Raw genomic sequence first — 23,902 nt, forward strand, 5'->3', positions numbered from 1 at the left:
ATACTTTCAAGGTCCAGTTCTAAATAGGGTTTATTCCAAGTTCCCATGTAGCAGTCTGAAAACTGCCTCCAGGAATTTGAAGTGCTGTAGAGCTTAAATTTGATTAGGTTCTAATATTCTAAGAAAATACTGCAATTACCTTCAGATGCTCAGTCAGAGTTTTAGAATATTTCAATGCACTTTCCTTTTTCAGTTTGAAAAGCCTTAGGTATAGTAGAGATTGACACCGAAGACTGACCAAAGACAGAATAACAAAACATGGACAGTTAGAGTCAGGTTAATCACAACTGAGTGAAGTTCAAAAATCTCCCAGCTGTGCTTTTAAAGCTTTCTCTGCCAAGTTTCGAGTTGTAGGTCTATCAAAATATCCGTAAGCACCTTTACATTCTCAAGGAAACAAAAGCAGAGTTTTGTGTGCCGTAAGCTGAAACGCTAACTTTCAGAGATCTTGCTGACAGAACCAGTTCCCAGCTCAGGAGACATCCCTGAGGTGCTTCCTACACAAGGGTTTCATTGATTTTTTGCTTGTGCCAGGACATTCTGAGTCCATCGTGTTCTGCCACGGCCTCCCCCTTCTTCTCCACCTGACACCACCTGGTTCTGGTCCTTACGCTGCAGGGGCCATTCCACTGATCCAGGAGGCTGGTGACAATTCTTCACAGCCACTCCAAATGTGGACTCATCCCCGGGGGAGTACACAGGAAGGCCCCCGTCCTTTCTGCAGTTACTCCCCATAAATTTAGTCACTTCCTTAATATTTCAAAGACTTGGCCCTTGTCAATGTCCCCTCTCCTCCAGTTCACAGTAATCAGTTATACAGCTTTAATCTTTACATGCAGCCAAGTGGAATACTAATAAATCTGCTTCAGAAACACCTGATGACTCAGTGTAATACAGCATTTCATGCAGATAAAGCATCTGAAATTAATCAGTGGGTCGTATGAAGTTCCGAGCACACGTACCAAAGCACTGCCAGCCTCTTATCTGCAGCCGTGGCGTCTGGTGCCAAGTAATTCTTCAGTTTCATAGTGTATCTGCAAACAAAGGCATCAGGTAAACAACAAAATGAAGATTACAGCATCATTTATCAATCAGAAAACACTGACGTTCTTATGAATTTCTAGTTCAACTCTCTTCAACCCTTCAGGAACCTCTCTCAGACCCTAAACTAAACACTGATTAGGTAGTAATTGGAGTAATTTTGCTTCTTTTGAGTTATACGTTGCAGAGAGACATCGAGAGCCTCAACAGAAAGGATCTCAACCCCCACAAAACCACTTTAAGCCTCAGCAACTGGAACGAACTGGTAAGTGATCCAGTTTTATTAGAGAACGATAAGAAATTTCAGAAGTTGGTGGCTAAACTTTAGTAAATCTAAAAGCAAACTCTGATTTCCAGACCTCTTCCCCACCCACCTGACGTTTGTACGCCCTTTGCAATGCTTACTTGATTAATTCCACAGTTTCTGAATACATAGGGAACGGGGACTTGGATTCCTGAGCGTTTTTCTCCAATGCATTCCCGCACTCGATGAAGGACACCACAGCATCCAGGTAGTACACGGCCTTCTCAAACCTGTCAGACTGGGGAGAGCCCAGGAAACGCGTAAGGACAAAAACCAGAGAGGAAGAACAAGAAAGGTCCCGTACAGAAGGGCAGCAAAAGGGCAAAAGCAGTTCATAACCCCAGTATAACCTGCAAACGTTGGGGAGGTATTGAAAGATTTACTTACCAATGCGTCCGCGTTGTGTTTTAACTTCTTTGCTTCTTGTAAATAATGATCAGCTGAGTAAGTCCTGCAACAGAGACACAAACTCATGGACTCAGCCCCACCCACACCACAGTTCCTTTTATTTCCTTAAAGTTTCTGCATGTTGTCAAATTTCACATTTTTTCTGCCTAACTCAGGTTACAAGAGCTCCTATGGTACAGCTTTTACTGTGATAAAACTGTTAAAGTTAACTAGTGGGATTAGTTACGGTGTGATCAAATTGCTAAAAATAGTTCAAAGCAGATAATTCTAAACAGTGTTTCAAGCAAGTTGATAAGTAAAAGTGACTTGGTTAAATTTATTGCATTTGATTGTCAAGCAAATCAAACACTTGACCAACAACATGGGCAGGGGAAAGGAAAAAAACATCAAAATTTGAGGACAAATTAATCCAGCACCTCCAGGACTGGAGTTCTGAGGGTGTGAAATATTTAAAAATGATGATAATAATAATAAATAAAGAAGCATTCAGGTGTTAATTGCTTTTGCTTAGCCACCCAAGACAATCAATGTTAAATGACTTCCATGACTAGGTGAGCAGAAAGCAATCATAAAACTGTAATTAGACATTACAATATATTAACATATCACCTACGAGTTGATTAAAGTTTGAAATAAATTCTCCCATCCACCCTATCTTACTTAATTTATTTGTATTAAAGATATTTGAAATCAGCATTTTTTAACTGTCCACTTACAAGATATGTTTAGTATAAACATAATTTTACCTGTAAAGTGAATTTAAAGAACAACAAAGAGAAATGCTTCAAGAGGAAGCACTGTGCTGAGATTTGACTTGGTACATGAGAAACCTAAAGCCTCCACAAGACGGTAAAATACTTGTTTCATTTTCTTTTCAAGGTATTTTCTTTGACCCCCCAGGATTAAATCCCGATCCTGCTCTTGTGGATCTGGGATTTCAAGAAACAAAGGCTCCTCTCGACTGTCACCAACCACAACTCCTGCCTCTAGAGGACGCGGGCTCTGGTGAGAACAAGCAGAGGCAGCAGCAGCGTCCTGGGAAGTGAAAAGGACCCACCAGCACTTAAAACCAGAATAACTCTGAGATATTTAAGCTTTTGCTGCTCCCTTTATGCTCGGCAAGAAAGTAGAGGGCAGACCGAGCTGTCTGCAGAGCTGATGGCCCAGGGCACATCCCCCCAGGAACAAGGCACAGCTCTCCAGAGCCTGAGCTTGTCCTTAACAGCTTTTTGGAAGCAAAAGGAGCACCCCCCCCCCACAGGGAGGTGGTTATGCACCCACAATCACAGCCCTGCAAAGGGAAAGGCACCTCTTGCTCTTCTTACCTGTCATCAAAAACAAGTTTTGCTCTTCTTGACTTTGAACTTTCCGTAGAGGGAGCAGACGCAGGAGGGCAGTTTGATGCATTGTTCAGAATCTTTTCCTGAAAGGAAAATTATTGCCAAATAGTAAATTTAAAGAATAGTTAAATCTTCTCTGCCTTCAAGAAAAGCCCTTGTTGTATGAATTCCTCCCGTGATTTAATGGATTACATACAATAAGGTCACTTCTGCAGCTGCTTTAGCTGCAATTTGCTGTAAAACACAGCTTCCATGAGGCTCCCACCTCACGCTGGCACAGAGAAGACCCAGCAGCTACAATCAGCTCCTCGCTCTGACACACCAGGAGATCCCCTCCAGAGGAAGGCAGGCAGCCGAGGCTTTCTACACACCTGCCTCTAGGAAATCCCTCCCTCATCTCCCATATCACTCTTTCTAAACCCTGTTTTTCTCTAACAAAGGGGGCATAAGGATTTTTACAATTTCTCATTTCTCTGCTGAATGTCTTTGCATTGGGAAAAAAAAAAGATATTTTGGAAGGATAAGCATCATCTTCAAGGAGAAAAGTTACCTGTCTTCACAACACACTGTCCTTGCTGCCCTAAATTATACATGGCTCAACGTGACACTTCAGCGTAAAGACCAGACACTAGAAATATGCCATGAATAGCAAGTTAATCAGTTTTTAGTATAAAACAACTCCCCAGCTTCATGTGTGTTTTCTGCTGTCTTGACTTATCATGACCCAGGGCCACCTCCGTGGTGTATTTCATAACTACGTTTATCAGATTGTCGCTAATCAGGAGGATCTGGCAGTCACCAAGGCACCAGATTGGCAAAGCAATGAACTATCTACGTTGTACTGCAGGCACAATGACAAAACACACAGTGACACACAGGAAGAGAAGATACTGCTTTAAGAAAGGGCTGACTAAGCGTATCTGAGGTATAAATCTCAGGGCATTGGCGGTGTCACCCTGCTCAGCTCCCAGAGCAGAGATTCACCACCCCCACCCCGGTGACTAAGGTACTTTCTGCCACTGCTGATGTTTATTTGCTGCTTTACTCCTCCCCAGATCAATGATCCTCCCTGAACGTTTTCAGACTTTGTTTCAAAGCTTTTTGGGGACTGCAAATCTAACTGGGGGAGTCTTCCAGCCCACGGAATGAGTTGGGGCTTTGCTGCTGAGCACCTGGAGCCCCCCACGCCTGGAGCACGGGCAAAGATGGAACATGCTCCACAACTGACCACACAACAGAAACTGCTCATCACAGGTATTCAACACGCTCCCAGGTGCCCTCACAGGCTGATTTCTGTCCAGTTACACACATTTACATACTGATGAAAAGACACATTTCAATTTAGTAACCTAAGAGTATCATCTGCCTATAATATTTTTAAATTCTACCACCTAAATCTCTTTCTAACCTAAATCTCCTTAAAAACATTTTCTGCACCATCTTTATAACCATGTTTTCTCCACTCCAACTACAGAAAGTGCTGTACATTCCTGAGCTGGAGTCAATATAATCTTCTGGGGTCCCACAGTGTCATAACCAAGAGCTACAGCTTCACATCCTAGTGCTGGGCACAGCCCGACCTCCTGCTCTCCTCAAAAAATCAGAGCTCTGATGAGACAAAAGCAACCTTGTTGCTCCATTTACTGTTGTGTAAACTGCTTTCTAGTGATATTTCCTATTAACAAATTAAAATATAAATAAGCAGCATTTGTAATCAGAAGATGACTAAGCACATTTCACTAACACACGAATTTGGTAGGAATAAACATTAGTAGTCCACAATCTCTCCCAAATTATTTTCTAATTTATAGACTTCCAAGGCATGAAACAATGCTTATCTGAAACTAATTACCTTTTAACCTGACCTGCAAATTATTGTTCAGATCACACTGAGCACGTCAAATGGCGAAGCAAAGGAAGAGGCTGGAGGTGGTTACAGAATAAACCCTTTACCTTGGATTCTTTAGTGCTGCCAGAGCCCTTCCCCTCGGTCTTCTTCTGTTTAGAAGAGGAGCTGCTTTTGCTGCCGCTCTCCTTGCTGAGGTTGCTGCTGGACTTGAGGGATGAGGACTGACTGACCGTCCTCTTCCGCGACCCGTGCTCCTGCTTGGAATCTTTCTGCAGGACCGGGGCGGCAGGAGACGGCAGCAAATCCTTCTCCTTAACAGCACTTGGCTTTGAAGACCTGGACAAAAATGAACAAATTCAGGCTTGGGCTTTTTTTTTTTTTTTTCCCCTTAAAAAAACAAAAACAAACAAACAAACCAACAAAACTCCACCACTTAAAAAAAAATAAAATAACGCCCTCTTTTTTTAATTTTAAAAAATCAACCAAGATTTCTGCTGTTCGATCTAGCAAACCAGAGAGGACAAGAAAGAGAACAATCATCTCGGTGACTGGGTTTCTAGGAAGCCAGATTGAACTCGTTTTCACCATTTTCTTTGTTCTGACCTGAAAACACAGTAGACAAGTTCTAACCATAAAACCACATCCCTACAACAGTTCCTAAAAAAACACCCTGAACACTTACAACGTAAGAAATTAATGCCAGCGTTAGCGCCAGCCTGTCTGATGCTGATATTCAGCCCAACAGCTCAGAAAAAAAGATGCTCCAGATAAATAAAAAGATGAACCCAGGAAACTGGGAAGCTTCCTCCACACAGCCTTTCAGTACCTCGGCTGCTGGGGCTACTGTCGACTATTCTTGACTTCACATAATAATTATTTAAACACATTATTTTTATAAAATCATACAGTTAGATGTTTAATTAAATGGCCCTCAGAGAACTGCATTGGCAGCCAAGCAAAGATCAGAAATAATTGGTAAGAAAGCATAATCAAGCTAGAAATGCATCCGTTCGGTCTCTGCCTGTTTCTAACAAACAGTAAGACACTGTTTAATCCAGAATGGGCAAACAAGATTTCTCACATCTGATGTGCTGCAGCTTCTCACATCATTGCAATTTCACAATTACTCACTACAGAGAAATATTTTCCATGACATAATTATACCAGTTTTGAGTTGCATGTTCTGAAATGGCAGAGTTTTAAAAGGCAGTGGAAAAAACCTTACTCTCTCCTGTGGATTAACACTGACCAAGAAATAAATCAAATAAAAGCATAATAGCTGTAACAAAAAGCATCGAAAGTTACAGAAATAACATACAAATAACAAGAGTATTAAACGACGTTTCTGCTTTGTTAATTCTCTGTTACTTTGCTTTTGTGTCATTCACACTTTTCTTTAGCTCATCTATGGAGCAAAAACATGGCTAAATCCCTGGAGCCAAATCTCAGCGCCATCGGCCTCCCGGACAATGCCAGGTAAGTAATTTACTCTCAGTTTCACAAAAAACTCACTAACTGGAGAATTCCCAGACTGGGTTAAATTTAAAAGCACCGATTTTGCATGATTAAAAAGCTAGATGCACAGCTGCTTTCTAAAACAAACCAAATCCCCACTGCACATTAGAGAAAAACCAGGATGCATATATTCCATAATACACCATATATTCCACAATCACAGAATCATAACACTCCAGCCCTGCACGAGGGGTTACCTGACTTCTCTTGTGTAAAACAACTATCCTTGGCCACTGGTTTTGGATTTGGAAATTAATTTCCACCAATTGCTAGTAGAAAAAAAAAGTCTGTCTGAAGGTAAGCAGCAATGAAATTTAATTTTACCCAGTGATAAATAATGAAGGAACACTGTGGGGGGAAGAAAAAGGGAGGAGATAGGCACCCTCCTCCTCCTTGACCACCCTAAGCCTTCAACATTGGAAACACAGCTGAGATACTCACTCCCTACTGCTAGAAGTCTTGTGTCCTGATGGAGCTTTTTCTTCCAGTTTCGTTTTCTTGCTTTCACTGGCTCTGTTTTCATCCTCATTCTGGATAAAGCAAACAAGAAATACATCCAGGCAAAAGTTCACATTTACAGCTTCACCGACTGGCAGTATTTCACATTCAGAGACTTAATTTAGTAGAGTACAGAATAAGATACGTACAGGATACAAAGACATGCCCTACAGCATCTTGTCTGTACCAAATATTTGACCAGACCCTGATATTGGGCCATAATGAAAAACAAAATCTGGCTTTTAAATTACCAACCTGCATAAAAGAAGTAGCAGTTAAATTGTTCATTTTAGCACAAACGTCTTATCACCACGAAATACCAGGAAAATCTGCCAAAGGCTTCAATAAAAGACCATGAGAAAGATTTTATGTTGTGGGGCCCACCAGAGGTGTCTCGTGAATGTCAGAAAAATGTCAGTCTTGCAGTCTTTTAAAGTAAGCTCAGAGATTTTTATATAAATTTAATCTCAAAGTCAAAGGTCTGGAAGGTAAATGTCTCAGCTGTCTGCAGCATGCGCTGGAAGCACCAAGACAGTGAATAAAACAGAAAATAGGGCCTCACAGACTAAGTCATCTGGTAACATAACCCACATTCAAACCCAAAAGGTTTCGCTTCTGTCCCACCGATGCTGCAGCCCTGAGCCTTAGGATCAGTGAAGCACACGAGCAAAAAAGGTGTAGAAATCAAGCAGTGACAGTTGTGTACAGAGCACTCACAAACCTAAAATCTGGGGAAAAAGGGTGGGTTTTCTTTCATTGCCTCAAACACCTTCCACCTTCCCCAGTACATACCAGTAAGCACCAGGGTAATGTGAGGATCCAAACCAATTAACAACCAGACTCTTTGCCGGGATAAAGCCTAAATCTAATTGGTCTTACCTGCTTTAGATGTAAGAGCACAGACCTTTAATGCTGTAACTCCAAGTGTGGACTGAAAGGTGTGACTGGTCAAAGAAATAAAAGCCAGTGTATTCAGAGCCACTGGAACCTGTGAGCGCATGCCCACGGATGTTAGGGATTATTCAGTAACACTTGCAAAAACTAATTAGTCAGAGTTATTCTAATTTTGAAAAAAAAAAGCTCACACCTTCTCATTTAATTTCCTTATCTAAAGAAAATAGGAATCTTAGTTAAGAAGAGCGGCACAGGAGAACCCCCTGTTTGCAGTTACACAGCATGTCTAGATGACACTAATTTCAGTACGTGGCCATGTTTCCTTAGGTTGCTCTGTAAGAAAAGTGGTTTAACTGAAATTATGTATCTCCTCTGGAGAGGCAAATGACTCTCCGGATGATATCATATAATCCTTTGATTCCACAAATCAACAAAGTTTTCAACCACTGCCAAATCCCTGTCAAAATGAAATTTTCTGAATGAAATCCAGAGCAACATGGCAATTTTTGAATCCCTGAACCAGGGCTTCATAGTCCAAACTTCATGGAAAGCAGAAATGTAAAGAAATTGGATCTCTGAGTCCATGGTACAGTCACAGGTTTGCTCTTTACAGACTGTGCCCTGAGCTTTCTAAAAGCAGTTTAAAATTACACCACCAACTACTTCTTACCATTCCCCCCTCCATGATTATTGTTCTGTTCAGGTCCCCCACTGATTCCTGTCTATTTCATCACCCCCAGGCACTCCTGCTTTTTATTTCCAGTTGAAAAGGTGAAATGCTTTTTTTGGAGGTTAACCAGCATTATGGAGAGATGTCTCTGCTCCCAGTAAAGCAGCACCCCTGGATTATGGTTTCTGCTGCTGCTGTGCCCCAGGCCCATTTCTGCCCCATCCCTTGTCCTGGCAACATGAAACTACATCATTCCCTGGTTCAATGAGCTGATCCCGCTGAAAACTGCCCTTATTTATTTATTTCTTTGGCCATGTGCAATGGGGGCTGGTGCCAATGGGGTGGAGGCCCGAGAGGGCCCCAGAGGTCCTGAGGCCTCCATGAGCTGTAGCTACAGCACTAACACTCCCACAGGCACTACCTTCTCACTTTCCCTCTGCAAAAGAAAATCCCAGTAGCCTCTACTCTGACAGCACTGGGATGATCAACCTGTTCTCCCCAGAACAGCCACCCAAAGTCATCCCTGAAACCACTCAGAGTGACTACAGTAAAGCCCTGAAGCCTCCATGAGCTGTAGCTACAGCACTAACACTCCCACAGGCACTACCTTCTCACTTTCCCTCTGCAAAAGAAAATCCCAGTAGCCTCTACTCTGACAGCACTGGGATGATCAACCTGTTCTCCCCAGAACAGCCACCCAAAGTCATCCCTGAAACCACTCAGAGTGACTACACTGAGGTATGATCCAGGCCGCTGGACAGACAGCGGCAGCCATCCACCAAGGGGCTGAGATAACAGGAAAAATCTACAAAATTATCACCTGCTTGTGTTTCCTTTTGCCTTTTGTAGAACTTTTGTCAGATGGCTGCTTCTGGGATTCTCTCGTGTGCTTCTCCGGCACATTTTTCTTTTCCGCTTTGGGTGCGTCGGCATCCTTGTAAGGCTTCCCTGGTATTCGTGATAAGAGGCTCAGGTCAATCTTCACAATAAGTGGGTACCTTTCATCAGGGTCACTGAGTGGTGAAAGAAGCTCTTTCTCTTCCATAGGAGAGAACATTCTTTGCCGAAAAAAGCTGTCATCCTCCTCCATGGAAGATTTAACAGGAGTCCTATTGCTCTCAGAGTATTTGGGTGTTTGCGATGAAGGAGGCAGGCTCTCGTTTTCATCTGAATCAGAGGATGAGGTATCTGTTTCTATGAATTCCCTGGATTTCTGGGCAGATTTACTTGAAGCCTTATATTTCTTTTTCTCCGTTGTAGGCCGAGGGGAAGATTTGGGCTCTTTCTTTATATTGGGTTTCCTGGAGCCTTTGGTGGCTGCCTTATGCCTGTTGGAAGGTATATTTGTTGCCATGTCTACTGGGGTTTCGCTTTCAATTTTAAGACCTCCTCTAGGCTCTTCAACAGATGTCTTTTCCGCTTTCTTGGGCTGCTTTTTACCTACAGTCCTCCTCTGTGTCGAGCTGTCGCTCTGGGCAGGTGATTTCTGCCTCCCGCGACTGCTCTCCGAGCCCTTTTGGGTGGGTTTGGAATCTCGCCCCGGCGTCGAAGAAATGGAGTCCTTGGATCCGCTCTGATCAGCGTATCCACTGCCCGGCCCCTGCTCCCGGCCCTCCTTCTTGTAGCCTTGGGAGGATGGGATATTGCTGTCCACGGAAGAAGCTGGTGACACTTTATGGGAATTAACTTTGTTCAACCAGTTATCCAGCTGCCACTTGTTTGTTGGTGGTGGCTCTGGCTAAAAACAAATTAAAAAACCAGCATTAGATAAAACATTTCACATTTCTTTCAGCTTTTCCATGGGACAGCTGTACTACACTGCACACCAAAACAAGAGGTACCTGAAAAAAACTGAGATAAATAACAAATGAAATACAGGTTGATGAACAACAATGATGCTGACAAATACCAGCTCTCATTTTCCCTTCACCTGGAGCAGCTGCTACCAACAGACAACACTCACTGTCAGGGCTTTCCAGACTAAAAGCCCACAGATTTTTAAGCTACTGTAACTATATCTAATTTCTGAACCCCAACGGGTGGTGGTAAAAATCATCTCAAAGTCAAACATCGAATGTGCCCTTATATAAAGAGTTTTTACCATCTCCAACTACAGTTGCTTCAGCAGAAGAATATTCCATCTTGAAAGTGATCCCACCTTTGTCACTGCTTCAGCAGAAGAATATTCCATCTTTTCCATCTTGAAAGTGATCCCACCTTTGTCAGTTTTGTTGGGTTTTTTTGAACAGTTGGAGTATTTATTAACTTTTTCTGCTTTAAAATCCCAGGATTAATGCCAAGCTAATGAAGACAGCCCAAAGACAGTTGGAGGATTTATTAACTTTTTTTCTGCTTTAAAACCCCAGGATTAATGCCAAGCTAATGAAGACAGCCCAAAGAGGTGTCCACACCTACCTCGGGGGATGCGCTCTGTGATGGTTCGTTAGCTTCGCTGTCGCTGGAACTGCTTTCACTTTCAGAGTCAGACCCTGAACTGCTTTCGGACCCGCTGTGGCTGCTCGAGTCATCCCTCGAGTTGTCTGCTCCTTCACTGTTATGCTGCGAAGGTTCAGAATTACTGAAAACAAAAAAGGAGGGCCAGTAAGCAAATGGTACCCAAGGCACAAATATATCCTAGAAGTCCTTTCATTAGAAAGAATAAAATGTAGTATTTTAATTAACATTTACTAGAAAATTCAACGTAACTGAACACAGTTCATTCTGGGAACAAACTGCAGCCTTTGGGTTTTTTCCTCCCCCTTCCCAAAGTTGTTACTATAATTTGCAGGATATATCCTATTTGATCACTGATTAAATTCTAATCATCTTTTGCTTTAACACAAGGCAAAAAACAAGCATGGATTTTAGAAACGAGACCAAGCCAGGAGTGCTGACTGGACAGAATATCACCGCTCGGCTCCCTATGCCGCAATCTTCCAGGAATGCCTACCTTCCAGGTGTGCTCCTTGGCACGGTCTTATCGCAGTCCTGCAATTAAGAAAAAGAGCATGAAGCTTCTAGAAGCTACTTTAGGATCGTATATATAATTAAATTGCAAAGCATCGATTTAGAGCCTTTACATTTTTTAAATTATTTAGCCTGAATAGCATCTTAATTCAGTACTTGCAGCGGTTTAAATTTGTCTGTATTTTCTTATGCAGAAAGGCAAATAAATCAAGAGTTTTCTCCAAATTTTCACCAAAAACCCAGGGTCTCAGTCCTGCATATTGCGGCTACAGTTCTGCCAGTTCCTGTTCCCACCACTCACTAACACCACGCTTCCAGCTTTTTGGATCGGATGATTCAACATTCAACAACGTTGTTCTGAGATGCCCAGAGCACCAGGAGTTAACCGACTACACCCTATTCTCAAAGTTCTCCACACAAGAAAATAAAGTTCTGGAACTGGGCAGAGGAAGAAAAGGCCCAAGAGAGGAGCGTGGATTGCTGCTGGGTAGCACAGACCCTGCAGGTATTTCTGATTTAGCAAGTTAAATGCTGGTTCTGGCAGAAGCTGCACAAAGTAACTACATACCCTATTCTCAAAGTTCTCCACACGAAGAAAATAAAGTTCTGGAACTGGGCAGAGGAAGAAAAGGCCCAAGAGAGGAGCGTGGATTGCTGCTGGGTAGCACAGACCCTGCAGGTATTTCTGATTTAGCAAGTTAAATGCTGGTTCTGGCAGAAGCTGCACAAAGTTAATACTGACAAAGAGGAAAAAAGAGACTTTTGGATAAAAATAAAGATGTCACTATACCCCTAGTTACAGGGACAGCATCCTTTGTCACCCCAACACAGTCCCATGCTACAACACACAGAGATGCTCACACCACGTGCTCTTTAGCTGGAGTGGCAGAACACCAGGGGTGCTCTCTTTAAAAGGTGGCCATTACATATGTTTTAAAGTCCACTCTTGCCATTTTATGGTCAGAGAAAGCCAATTTGAAATCAGTAAACCAAGATTTTCTAGATAAAAGCCTACAGCTTCAACAAAAGATAGAATTTTCCCCCAATTTACATTTAGGAATACCTGCAGTTTGTCTAAAAACATGCCATTTGATTTTGTTTATCATAAATCCCAGTTTGCAGTGAGAACATCGAACAAACGGGAGTGTGTTTGGTGTGTTTTTCTGAAACTGATGCCATGAACATACCTGCTCTCCATCGCTGTCTTCACTACTGCTAAGTTTTAAGTCATCTTTCAACATACTAAGGAAAAGGGAGAAAGTGAGACAAGTTTTTCCATGTCCTTTAATTACTTTCAAAGCATTCTTCTACATTTCAACATGCTATTGTTTATACTACAGCGCGGGCTGCGTGGGTGAAATCCCCAAGACACCACTCCAACATCGAATGTTTAGGAATGGTGAGTTAAGTCATTCTTGAGAGAAAACTAAGGGTTCTGGTACTTGACTCCTCACTCCATTCTGTTAATTTTAGAAAGGAAATTTGACACATTTTACTAACACGGGAGGAGCCAACGTGTACCTTCAACTTCTTACACACAATGGCCAAGAAGACCGTTTGAAACGGAACCCAGAAAGCTCACATTAGTGGCCATTTCCTGTCCCATGGCAACAGCACAACTGTCCTAAGCCCCAATTATTTTATTATTATTCAAAGCCATAATTATTTATGGTAGTCAGACACACACACACACTATTTCACAATATTGAAAATATGTGAACGGACTGAACACACAAAGCAGGGTACAGGGCCTTTGTGGTTATTGAAAAGCACTTTTGACTAAAAAAATAAAACATCTTACTCTGTCTGGTTCGATTCACATCTGGAGAAAGAAAACAAGAAAAAATTAAAAGTCTAACACTCCTGCATGTCACAGTATAGCTGTTCTACTGATGATCTGAAAAAATACACCAGCCTCTAGGATATAGCTCCTGAAATATTTTTCACTGCTAGCCTTTTCCAAAAGATGCATTTATCTCCTTTTTTTGGTTTATTGACAAGATTACAATCACTTCTTTTTAAAAAATTATTTAAAACTGTATGGTCACAGTAAACTTCTAAACTTTCTTCCTACGCACCCCTGTTCAAGCTCCTCTACAACCACTTTCACTCATTAAACATACAAGCAGCTGGTAAACGTTTATTTTCATGGACATATTTGTTTGGAAACAATCTTTTTTTACGGCATGTAATTGATTTTCAGGTATGAGAAAGGTGAGTTACAGCTACCTAGAACATTCCAGTTGTTTTTTATCGTTTCTTCCAGTTGCACAATTGACAAAGAAAAGCTTGGGTCTGTGTGGAGACCTAACAGAAGTGTTTCCCGTTCAGTTAAGAGACCAGGCAGAACAAATGTAACTAGATCTGGGTCTGCTCTGCGCAAGAACTGCCACATTCCAGTACAAGAAACAGCTATTTTCCCCTTAAAATTCAATGGTAGTTTGAGAAACTTTTTCTTAACAGCCACTTACGATTTGGATTGATGACCGTTGGATGTTTTTGATGAAGGATTGTATCGTTCTAGAAAAAGGAAAAAAGAAATGCCCAGTTGAAACCTCAGCCAGCAAAATAAGTCACTCCCAAGTTGCCAGAAGTACAGGCTGGGCTAAGAGATCCAGAAATCAAACTCACAAACCAACTCTTATAATAGGAATACACACAGATATAATCTGCTTTTCAGGTTGGGGGCCTTTTCCTTCCCTTTTCTTTAATTCTGGCAAATTGTGCAGTTCAACAGAAACAAGAACTGAGGCAGTTAAAAATTTCCCAGAAAATTCAAACAGGAGTTAAAAACTGGTTCTGTGTCTCAGCTCCCTCTGCACTGACACACCTAAAGATCAGCTGCTCCCATAACCTAAGTCTATGGTTTAGCATTATGGAATTAAGTTTTAATTTGTTTCCTTAATTCCCCACTGAATCAGGTGTTTAGATTAAGCTGTTTGTGAATACCGAAGAATAAACCATTCTTCTTTTACTATTTAATATGTTTAATCACTTCAAGAGGGAGCAGAAAGACTTTTGAAAGGTAACAGCACAAACCTAATCCAATGTTCAAATTCAATATTCAAAACAACGATACAGTTAAAGTGAAATAAAAGCTGCTTTTGTCTAAAATCTGAAAATGCACTGTGGGACAGGGAATTCAAGGACAGAGCTAAGCATATTGCTGTCCCAGTGCCTGACCAGTTCTCTTACTTGATTTTAAAATGTGACAAAGTGAAAATGAACAGTGAAACTGCAATGTCCTTTTTTCTACTGAAATATAAACATCAGCACTATTTTGGTTTCTAATATGTCCCCCAGCAGGGATTTGGATTTTTTAAAAGGGTGTTTTTAGTACTCAGCTCTTTTCAATTAGATCAACCAAGGAGGCATTTTTTGAGGAATTAGAAACATGACAAATTAAAGATACTTTTTATTTTTCTAGAAGACAGTACCAATGTTGTAACTCAGTCATAACTTTCCAGATCTCAACAAGAAACGTGAAAGAAAATCAAGCAATTGTTTTATAGGTTAAAACTTGAGAAAATACAGAAAAATCTTAAGACTCCATCCTATGACGAGTCTGGAAAATCTCCTGCTCTAAAAAGCATCTTAAGACTCCATCCTATGACAAGTCTGGAAAATCTCCTGCTCTAAAAAGCATGACATACCAAGAACACTGAATCACAACACAAACATTACACACAGCGCAGGAAGTTTCATTTACTTACTCTGTTCCCCAGTGCCAAAGCTGGACTGCTGAGACTCCTAAGGGAATAAAAGATCACAAGTGGGTTTTTTTCATTGGGAATTTTAACATATCAAACCCCATGCTGTAATCAAGATATTCTTTCCACTTAAAGGATGGCACCTGACCTCGAAAAAAGGGGAAAAAGCCTCACACCACAAGAGCAAGAGGGATTCTGTGTCTGGGCCCCACCAGAAGGAAGGAGCTTCACCCTCCTCTTCCTCAGCCCAGCTCCCCCACTTGCTCGGTTCTAAGAAGGGCCATGTGCAGTTGTATGATGTGACAGCTCCAACTCCAAAATCCCTACAGAACTTCCCTGATCCCACCTCCATGTACGTTTAGCATGTTCACTATATTTTTCTTTATTTTCCTTACACATAGAAAAGCTTTGCTGCTCATTTTATGGATTAATCCCACCTCCATGTACGTTTAGCATGTTTACTATATTTTTCTTTATTTTCCTTACATATAGAAAAGCTTTGCTGCTCATTTTATGGATTTTCATTTAAATTCTTTGCTCTGCATTGTTCTTTTTGAGACGCACAGCACTGTGGTGGACAAACAATGAGTATAGTACCAACCTAGCAATAATAAAAAGAATATATTTCAGCTGTAAAGGAGCCCAAGGGACAATGAAAGTTACAATCTGAACAGCTCTGCCCAAACCCCTTCCATTTAAAATGGGACCTTCCTGACCTCATTTTAAAATGAGGACAAACACTGGCCATATAAATAAAAACTGAAAATATTTGACTCAATTCACAAAGTTATATACATGTGTTTTACCTAAATGCTCTGGCAACAGCAAAGCAGAACCACAATTCAGCAACCAATTCCAGGGAGGGGTTTTTCATACACCTGTGACCCAGCCTTCCCAAACAGCCAAGTGCAGCAGGTACACATGTAGTTTACAAAAATTCATTTTTTAACCACACAAAGGCTTTACCCTGCAAAGCACACTTAGATATTTCAAATTTCCCTGAACTTTTTATTTCCAAAGTGAAAGCAGTTGCAATGATGCCTTGAACAGTATTTTGTTGATAGGGAACTTGATATGGAACTTTCCCTGTAAGGTGTTTCAGATGCCTCTGATCTTTACTAATTGAAAGAAGGGAAGGGAAAAAAAAAATTAACCTATGTTTAAAGTGCAAAGCAAAACCAAAAAAATTAACCTATGTTTAAAGTGCAAAGTGAAGATGAAGTCGGAGAGAAGCCTTGTGACTTCAGAAGAAAGCAACAGCCACACTTCCTTCAAAATAAAAACTGATTTTTATCTTTCACGTAGGTGCGAGGAGCACAAGTGGGATTCCCTCACTGCCTTTTCCACTGCCAGCTTAGAGGAGACCACAAACCAGGAGTCAGAAAAGCAGCAAGGACCCCACGGTGGTGGAACAGCACATCGACAGAGCACCAGGGCCGGGCTGAGCACCAGGAGGGACTGGCACCCGTCCTCCCTGACACACGGACCGGTAACAAAAGCACCTGCCCCATCGCCTGCTTCTTTCAACTCCCTGGTCCTAAGGCACAGAGCAACCTGTCACTTCAGTGCACTTTAACGAGGTGCTATGTCTAAATGTGCAACTTTTTCCAGCTCTCTTGCCATCTTATTTTGTCTTTGAATACGGATTTCTTCATGAAACTTTGAGATTTAAAAAAAAAAAAAGCTATAGTTTCAAGTCCGAAGTTATGCAGAGCAGCATCTTCTAAAGGTCTACTTCAGAAAGAAGAAATTCAAAACAACTTAGGGGAAGGAAACCCTTTTAGCCAAAGTCTAATAGACTACTGAGGTTAGATACTGGAGACACTTAAGCAGGAGACAAAAATTGCAGCTTTTACTCAAACACAGAACCTGCAGAGAGAAAAGCACCCGCCAGCGGGTGAGAGGGGCAGGAGGGAGTGGATTCTCCACTGGGGGGTCCCAGCTTGGTGGGAGTCACAGGGACACAGGACCCCTTCCCATTTCACGTTCACAATCTTGGGTCAGATCTGCTTTTTATTTCTCAGAAGAGTTTCAGTATTACATATTACAGCAGCTGAAGGGACGGGACTGGTGGCCCCATCGGCAGCTCCCGCCGCTGAACAGACCTGGGGGCAGGACCCACCTCTCCAGAGACACCTCGGGGTCCCCACGCAGGGACAGGAACTGCCAACCCTCTCATGGTGCTGTGAAATTCAAACTTCCACCGTCTAAGAAACAGCTTGGGGGGTTTAATATCTTTTACAAACATGCCAGTATTTTTGGAGTTTTTGACTATGAGCCCACGGCTTAAAAAAAAGTTACCCAGATAAAATTACAGAGTGTTAGGTCACTGGGTAACAGTTTTTATCAAGGCTCAGGAATCTACATTTTTTTCTTAGCATCCATAAAACTTTCCCTGACCTATTTTCATGAAGTTTTATCTTCTGATTCAAAGACTTCCCAACAATTATTAGATATATTTATAGTAAAGGCAGAGAGGCCCCAGTCAGGAGGCTGGGTCCCTCCAAGCTACTTGCACACAGGGAAAATCACCTTATCCCAACAGCCTTACAAATAAAATTGACTGGTCCACCAAAGGGAGCTTAATTTTATGTGCTCAGGCAAAACACAGCAAACCTGTGCACACAGGAGGAACACTGTGAAACACAGAGGTGTATTACTTGTAAATAGATCGAGCACAGTACGAAAAACAAGTTTTGCTCAAACAGCATCGGTTGATTAAAGTAAAGCACTGCTTTGTTTTGTTTTCTGCAGTCTGCTCCGGGTCCCGGCCGCACAAGCCTATGGCTCGCTAACTCACTGGAATTCTGAGCAGATCCTGCTGCCAAGAATGACAGAGGGGAGAAGGCAGAGGAAATTATAGGCCTTGGATGCCGAGCGAGAGGTTGACAAAGTTCCACGGCCAAGATGTGGAGCCACAAAATAAAAAAGCTGGCGAAAAGTCAAAAGGCTCAGAGCAGCCATAAATGGAATTTTTTTGCAAACGGGGTGAAGAAACACAATCCAGGTCGAGAGGTTCAAAAAACCCCAACCTACCTTTTTGGCTCAGACACCAACACCGTGCGATCTGACGCAGTTTCTCTCTGTGTCACAGAGTCACAGATATCTCCACACATCTTCTTTCTCCCCAGACTGAGTCAAATACCAGGGAAAGGCAGAAACAAGCAGTTCTAGCAACCCCACAACCACATATGACGAGCCGTGTGTGAAGGGACACCACCTCCCAGAGCTTCAGGAAGACGTATTCAAAGCAATGGACAAAAGATGTGGGATTTCTTGCTTTACTACAAAAAGGTAAGAATTCTTTCCAAGTTCACAGCTTTATGTAACATAGGAAATAAGCCTCGACTGAAATTAATATAGGCAACATTAATATTGATCTAGCTCATCATTATAGTGTTAAGAAAGTAGATAATGACATTTGTCTTTAGATATGCCTTTGAAAGCAGAGCTGAGATCTGCAGGGTATGTTCTGTACTTTCAGCTCACTGGGGAGAAGGGAGCAAGATGTGGAGTGACAGGAAGACACGAGACAGAGGGGATGACAAGAGGACTGTCCCCAGCTCTGGGACATCCAGCCAGGATGAGGACCCGAGCTGTTCAACCTCACACCCACTGCGGGGGTTCTGTGGATGGGCACTTACAGCACAGGACCCAGACACTTTACCCAAAAAAAGGTGATGTCAAAGCATTCACATAAGACAATCTGTTTAGACATACTATGTCAGAGACCTCAGTGAGAAAATCTTCTTAAAAAAATTCAATGTTTTGTTTTGGGGAGCAATTTGGATCAAACAAGGAACTGAGAGCAGCAAGCAGTGCTCTACACCAGCACTCTGCTCAGAAAAAGCAGAGTCTTCATTATTAAGGCGGCAATGTTTAAAAGACGAAGAGCATCATTTCTTCACTCTGAAGTTATACCAAATCAGGGGCAGAGTATCTCAATCCATTTCAGAGATATGTTGAGTCAGAAGAAAAAAAATCATGATATTGTCGAGTTCAATCCTTTACTGGTAATCAGTAGATACAGGAAACAAAAGGTGAATTCTTGAATGAGTCAGCAATGGCGAGCTGAACTCGCTGAGGCTGCTCCCCACAGCTCTCTCCCCTCCCATCTCCACCCTGATGACCCAAGACGCTGCCGTCGCAGAGCCGTGTTCTTGGGAAACCACTACCAGTGCCAGTCTGCCCCAAAACCCTGCAACTGGGGTGGCTGGAGCTCCACAGGGATGGAGCCAGCAGCTGAGAGCAAGAGGACACCTTCTTCAGGGCTGGCAGCTCAAGCACGTCTCCTGGAAACACACCCCAAACTGCCAACAGTGGCAAGGAGAGCCTGATTGCTCTTTAGAATTAGTCTCTTACACACTTCAGTAGTTATTAAGTATATGGAGATTAGAAGAGATCTTTCAGAACAAGAGAGATGAAAACTTCTTTAGCCAAACACCTGATTTTAAAACTTCTATTTTTTTGTAATTGAAAATACAAGATCTAATAAAGCCGCTGTCAGACCTCAAAATTATGAGGAAAATCCAGTTTATGCAGAAAATACATTTAAATTTCTTAGTATACACCTGTCAGTCTCCACTGTTTTTCCAGATGGAGGAAAACACAACACAAAATGGTTCCACACGAAACAGTGCAAAGCATTTCCCTAATGGGGAAAAAGGCTCAATGGTATTTTCAAGCTTCAGAGGTATCCTGAAGAAGGTTTGAATTTATGAAATAAAAAGGAAAGCCATATTACAGACATCTTTGCAGGCTGCTCTGTGTGTGTGTTAACCAGAGGAAAAACCATGACGTTCTTTATAAGGCTACAGCTGAGAAATGTTGTTGTGAAGCAAGATAAAGAGATACAAAGCACTGAAACAGACCCAGAACTACACAGAATTGAATTTAAAGGAGTTCCAAAATCCCGATCTTTAACAGGAGTTACTCCTTCAACAGCAATCAGGGTTTGACTCCTGGACTGACCTTTGTTGGGAAAGGGAATTTGGAGGGTTCTGTTTTGCATGGCGTGTGGATAGCAGTCAGCGGAGGAGGCCAAGAGTGCGTCATCTCCTGTAGCCAGAACAAAAGAGAAAAGCTATTAACAAAATTAACACAAAGATGTCAAGTTACGATCTTGATTCAAATGGTAACCCTGTCTCTCAATTTTCAGTTCATTGTCCACACGTCATTAAGCTTTATATTAAATCTTCATTTCCCAAATGTGTAACTAAGGTTATACGTATAAACCTGAGCCATAAATTGCTCCCCATGAGAACAGCCAGTGAGGACGTAACAAGAAGCAGAAAGGCACACAGCAATAACACTGCTTGGCCCAAACATAAACTGCAGCAGAAGTCAGAGTCTGATCATTTCACACTGTGAAGAGCACATGTAAGATATGGGGTAGAAAGAAGAATCCTAGGAAAGGGAAGCCTACAAAATTTGAGGAAAGGGGGGAAAATCAAATGCCTGAAGCTGGAAAGTGCCTTGTATTCTCTCTGAGCATCTCCAGGGGCCATGGAGTACTGAAGGTCAGAGCAAATGGCAAACCACAGAAATGCTCCTGGGGAATCTGGTGATTGTTTTGTGCTGGCAGACACGGGACCAGGGGAAATGGGGGGTAAAATCCATCAGAAAATAACCCAGGTGGAAGAGAAGGGAAAGTTCTGCCATGGAGTAGTAAAAATAAGACTATAATCTAGAATTAAAGTATCAGAATGTGAGGAGTGTACTTTGGTGGAAGGAATGGGTGATTCTGGTGAGGTTACCAGGGAGGTGGCCCAGAAGAGCAGGACTGCAGTGACCCCCACACCCAGCAGCACCCAGTGCCCAGCTCCGCTGCCACTTCTTCCCAGTCTACCTGTGCTGGAGGAGTAGCTGAAGAGCCCTCCTGTAACGACTTGCAGCCCAGTCAATTTAAAAGGCACTAATCAGCTGCAGAGTGCTTTCCACCCCCTTAGTAATGTTTGTGCGGTCAACAAATAAGTTAGGAACAAAAGCACAGAGAACTCACTTTCAGAATTTCATCCACGCAGCTCACATCACCAGACGCTGATGCCTACAAATCAAAACTCAAGATTAACATCTCCTACAGCAAATTCTCCTTAAAAGATCCCAGAGGCTAGAAACAGTTAAAAGAACCCTTCAGTCCTTATCGTGATTCATAGGGACTCTCTACAGATACAAACACACCTTGCTAATTCTTTTCAGCAACATTACTTTCCATATCAGATAGATCCATATTTTATGGCATGAGTCACATCCCGTTATGAAAAGCAAATAGAGGAGATCTATAAAACTGCCACAATAATCTCTTACTTTTCACTTGACAGTTAGAGTGATAATAAGCAGTCAGTGATATTAAAAACTTCTAAAGAGAACGAGAATCGCAGCTTTCAATCATTTCCTGGAAGAAGCCACTGGATAATATCTGAATTCAGCTGCCTGCCTGTGAACACACAGTAACGACAAACCGCGCTATGAAGTGTAACGGCCATCAGAGCATCAATCTAGAAGCAGCAATAATTATCAAACTTCTGCATCCCCCACTGCCACAAGCAGAAAGGAAGCGAAGGCACCATCCGATTCACTGCGTCAGCTTTAGCACCTCAAGTCTTCACAAATAAGAAAATAATTAATTTTCAAATTTCCTTACCTGTGTCCTGGATCTTATTTTGCTATTTGTGGAAATCCCAGGAACAAATGCTTTTCTCTAATTATTGTGATTCGAGCAATTAAACAGGAGATGGAATGACATTTTATTACTAAGAAAGGTGCTCTCCCTGTAAGTGAGCTGTAGTCAGGCTGTGTCTTAACAATCTGGGAATTACCCAACTACTAAAAGTTGTGAACCCAACGCTATTTTGTATCCAGCACACCCCATACAAAATCTGAACCCTGTGCAATTTGGTGAGCTTTAGGGTTAGCTTATTTTCCCCAGGTGAAGCTCTAATAATCACATCTAGTAATTGCTACACACTTCAAAAGAGAACCTGATACGTGCAGATGGTATCACTGTTCTAAGACAACACGGCACCCAGTAATGACAATGTATGTATCCAGCTTGTCAAAATATTTGTGAATATCCTACTGCTTCACCAACTTCTGACTACAGAAATACTCTATGAAAATAAGCCTTTCTGGGTTAAGTTAGCCTTTCTGAACATCTCACGGTCTTTATTCAATAAAAATCACAGTATCCATGTGGAAGAAGCAGAAGGAAAAAATAATTACTTTGTACATTCCTCATTTAAAATAAAACATCTGAAATGTGTACAGGGAAGATGTGTGTGTAAGGAAAAAAAACCAGCAGTGTTTACTAGAAACTAACTTTGGGTTATGTAGGTTGGGATTGTAAAGAAGCTGGAAAATCCCAGCCCAAAGGGACTTGGGTTTGAGAAGGCAGGAATGAGAGGGCAACTTACATCTAGCGGTTGGGAGGGGATTTTCAGCTTGGTGAGATGTGCTTTGCTGCTGGGCTTCAGCTCGTTCACGCCACCGCTGTGAGTCTGCCCGCTGTAGTGTTCGGAGGGTAACTTTGGTTCCATGGATTCCTGCCCGTCCATCGGCCTGACGTAGGCGGTGGGTTTCTGCAACATTGAACTGGACTTGGACATTAGTGAGGGTGGGAAGGACTGGTTAGAGTGTTGTCCGCTTGAAAAGGAGGGAACACGGGAGGGAGAGTCCCAGTTGGCATCAGGATCCCGGGGGGATTTGGAACGTTGATGTTCTTTGCTGTGATGATCGTTTCCATGAGACCTCGAATGGCTGGAGCTCAATGAAGAAACAGCAGATGGTTTTCCAGGGCTGGAAGAACGGGGTTTGGAGTGTTCAGACCCATGCTGGCTTTTTTTGCGGCCGCTGCTGCTACTGTAGGAGTCACGGTCGTGCCTCTGGCCGCCGCCGCTAGTGTTATTGCCACTGCCACGCTGGCTGCTGTGTCCGCTCTGCAAACCCGAGGACCGTTTCTGAGATTGGGAGGAAGTGCTGGGTGCAGGTCCTACAGGAGTCCATTTGCTGCTCTGGTGGGAGCCAGCGTTATGTCTCTGGTCACCAAAGAAACTTTGGTTTGATTTTTCATCTGGCGTCGACGGTACGGTCGGTTTGGGAATTCCAACGAGCTTTTGTAGCGATCTGTCTCCTATAAGATCCTTCATTTCATCATAATTACCAAGCATGCTCTGAATGCGACTAGACAGTTTGTCTTCTTTGCTGGTCTGGGAAAATAATTAAAAAACCCAACACTTTAAAAAAATCGCAATTTCACTTTCAGTTAATTGACTTGACAACTATGGCTGTTAATCCTAATTTCAGGGCTGAGAGCATGGCTAGCATCCATGTCTTTTTTTGACATTGTTTCCAATTCCCAATTTTAGTTCTTAAAGCAGTAATTTAACCCCTTAAAGCACAAGGAAAAGGTGTATTTCAGCAGCAGGAGCAGCTGAAACAGCACTAATGAGTGCTTCAAATAACACACTGGTGAGCTGGGTGCAAGATCAAACATAGTAGATGCCTGCTGTTACCTTAAAGACTCTCACATTAAAGACTCTCTCCTTAAAGACTCTCTCCTTAAAGACTCTCTCCTTAAAGATTATTTCTCTAATGCAGAATGTATTAGTCTTAAAAAGTTTAATTAACAGTAAAATAAAATCAGCTTAACTAGTAAAATAAAATCAGCTTAACTAGTAAAATAAAATCAGCTTAACCCCACCACTGGAT

At 42.2% G+C, this 23,902-nt stretch overlaps 1 protein-coding gene across 1 annotated transcript in view; it reads right to left on the reverse strand.

The window, feature by feature from the left end:
• The window catches only part of AFF4 (AF4/FMR2 family member 4), a 72,021-nt gene that overhangs the window by 26,326 nt on the left and 21,793 nt on the right, over window positions 1–23,902 (reverse strand). The window contains exons 3-19 of the mRNA XM_014947885.1: window positions 22,609–23,400; window positions 21,198–21,242; window positions 20,168–20,254; window positions 15,200–15,236; window positions 13,958–14,006; window positions 13,288–13,308; window positions 12,674–12,728; window positions 11,470–11,507; window positions 10,935–11,097; window positions 9,340–10,257; window positions 6,899–6,987; window positions 5,047–5,278; window positions 3,079–3,176; window positions 1,733–1,796; window positions 1,447–1,583; window positions 963–1,034; window positions 140–233 (exon numbers count right to left, since the gene is read on the reverse strand). Of these exons, the coding sequence (XP_014803371.1) occupies window positions 140–233; window positions 963–1,034; window positions 1,447–1,583; window positions 1,733–1,796; window positions 3,079–3,176; window positions 5,047–5,278; window positions 6,899–6,987; window positions 9,340–10,257; window positions 10,935–11,097; window positions 11,470–11,507; window positions 12,674–12,728; window positions 13,288–13,308; window positions 13,958–14,006; window positions 15,200–15,236; window positions 20,168–20,254; window positions 21,198–21,242; window positions 22,609–23,400 (2,991 nt within the window). The remainder of the gene's footprint in view (window positions 1–139; window positions 234–962; window positions 1,035–1,446; window positions 1,584–1,732; window positions 1,797–3,078; window positions 3,177–5,046; window positions 5,279–6,898; window positions 6,988–9,339; window positions 10,258–10,934; window positions 11,098–11,469; window positions 11,508–12,673; window positions 12,729–13,287; window positions 13,309–13,957; window positions 14,007–15,199; window positions 15,237–20,167; window positions 20,255–21,197; window positions 21,243–22,608; window positions 23,401–23,902) is intronic.

This window comes from Calidris pugnax, unplaced genomic scaffold (genome assembly GCF_001431845.1).
Source record: "Calidris pugnax isolate Ruff unplaced genomic scaffold, ASM143184v1 scaffold27, whole genome shotgun sequence".
Taxonomy (NCBI): domain Eukaryota; kingdom Metazoa; phylum Chordata; class Aves; order Charadriiformes; family Scolopacidae; genus Calidris; species Calidris pugnax.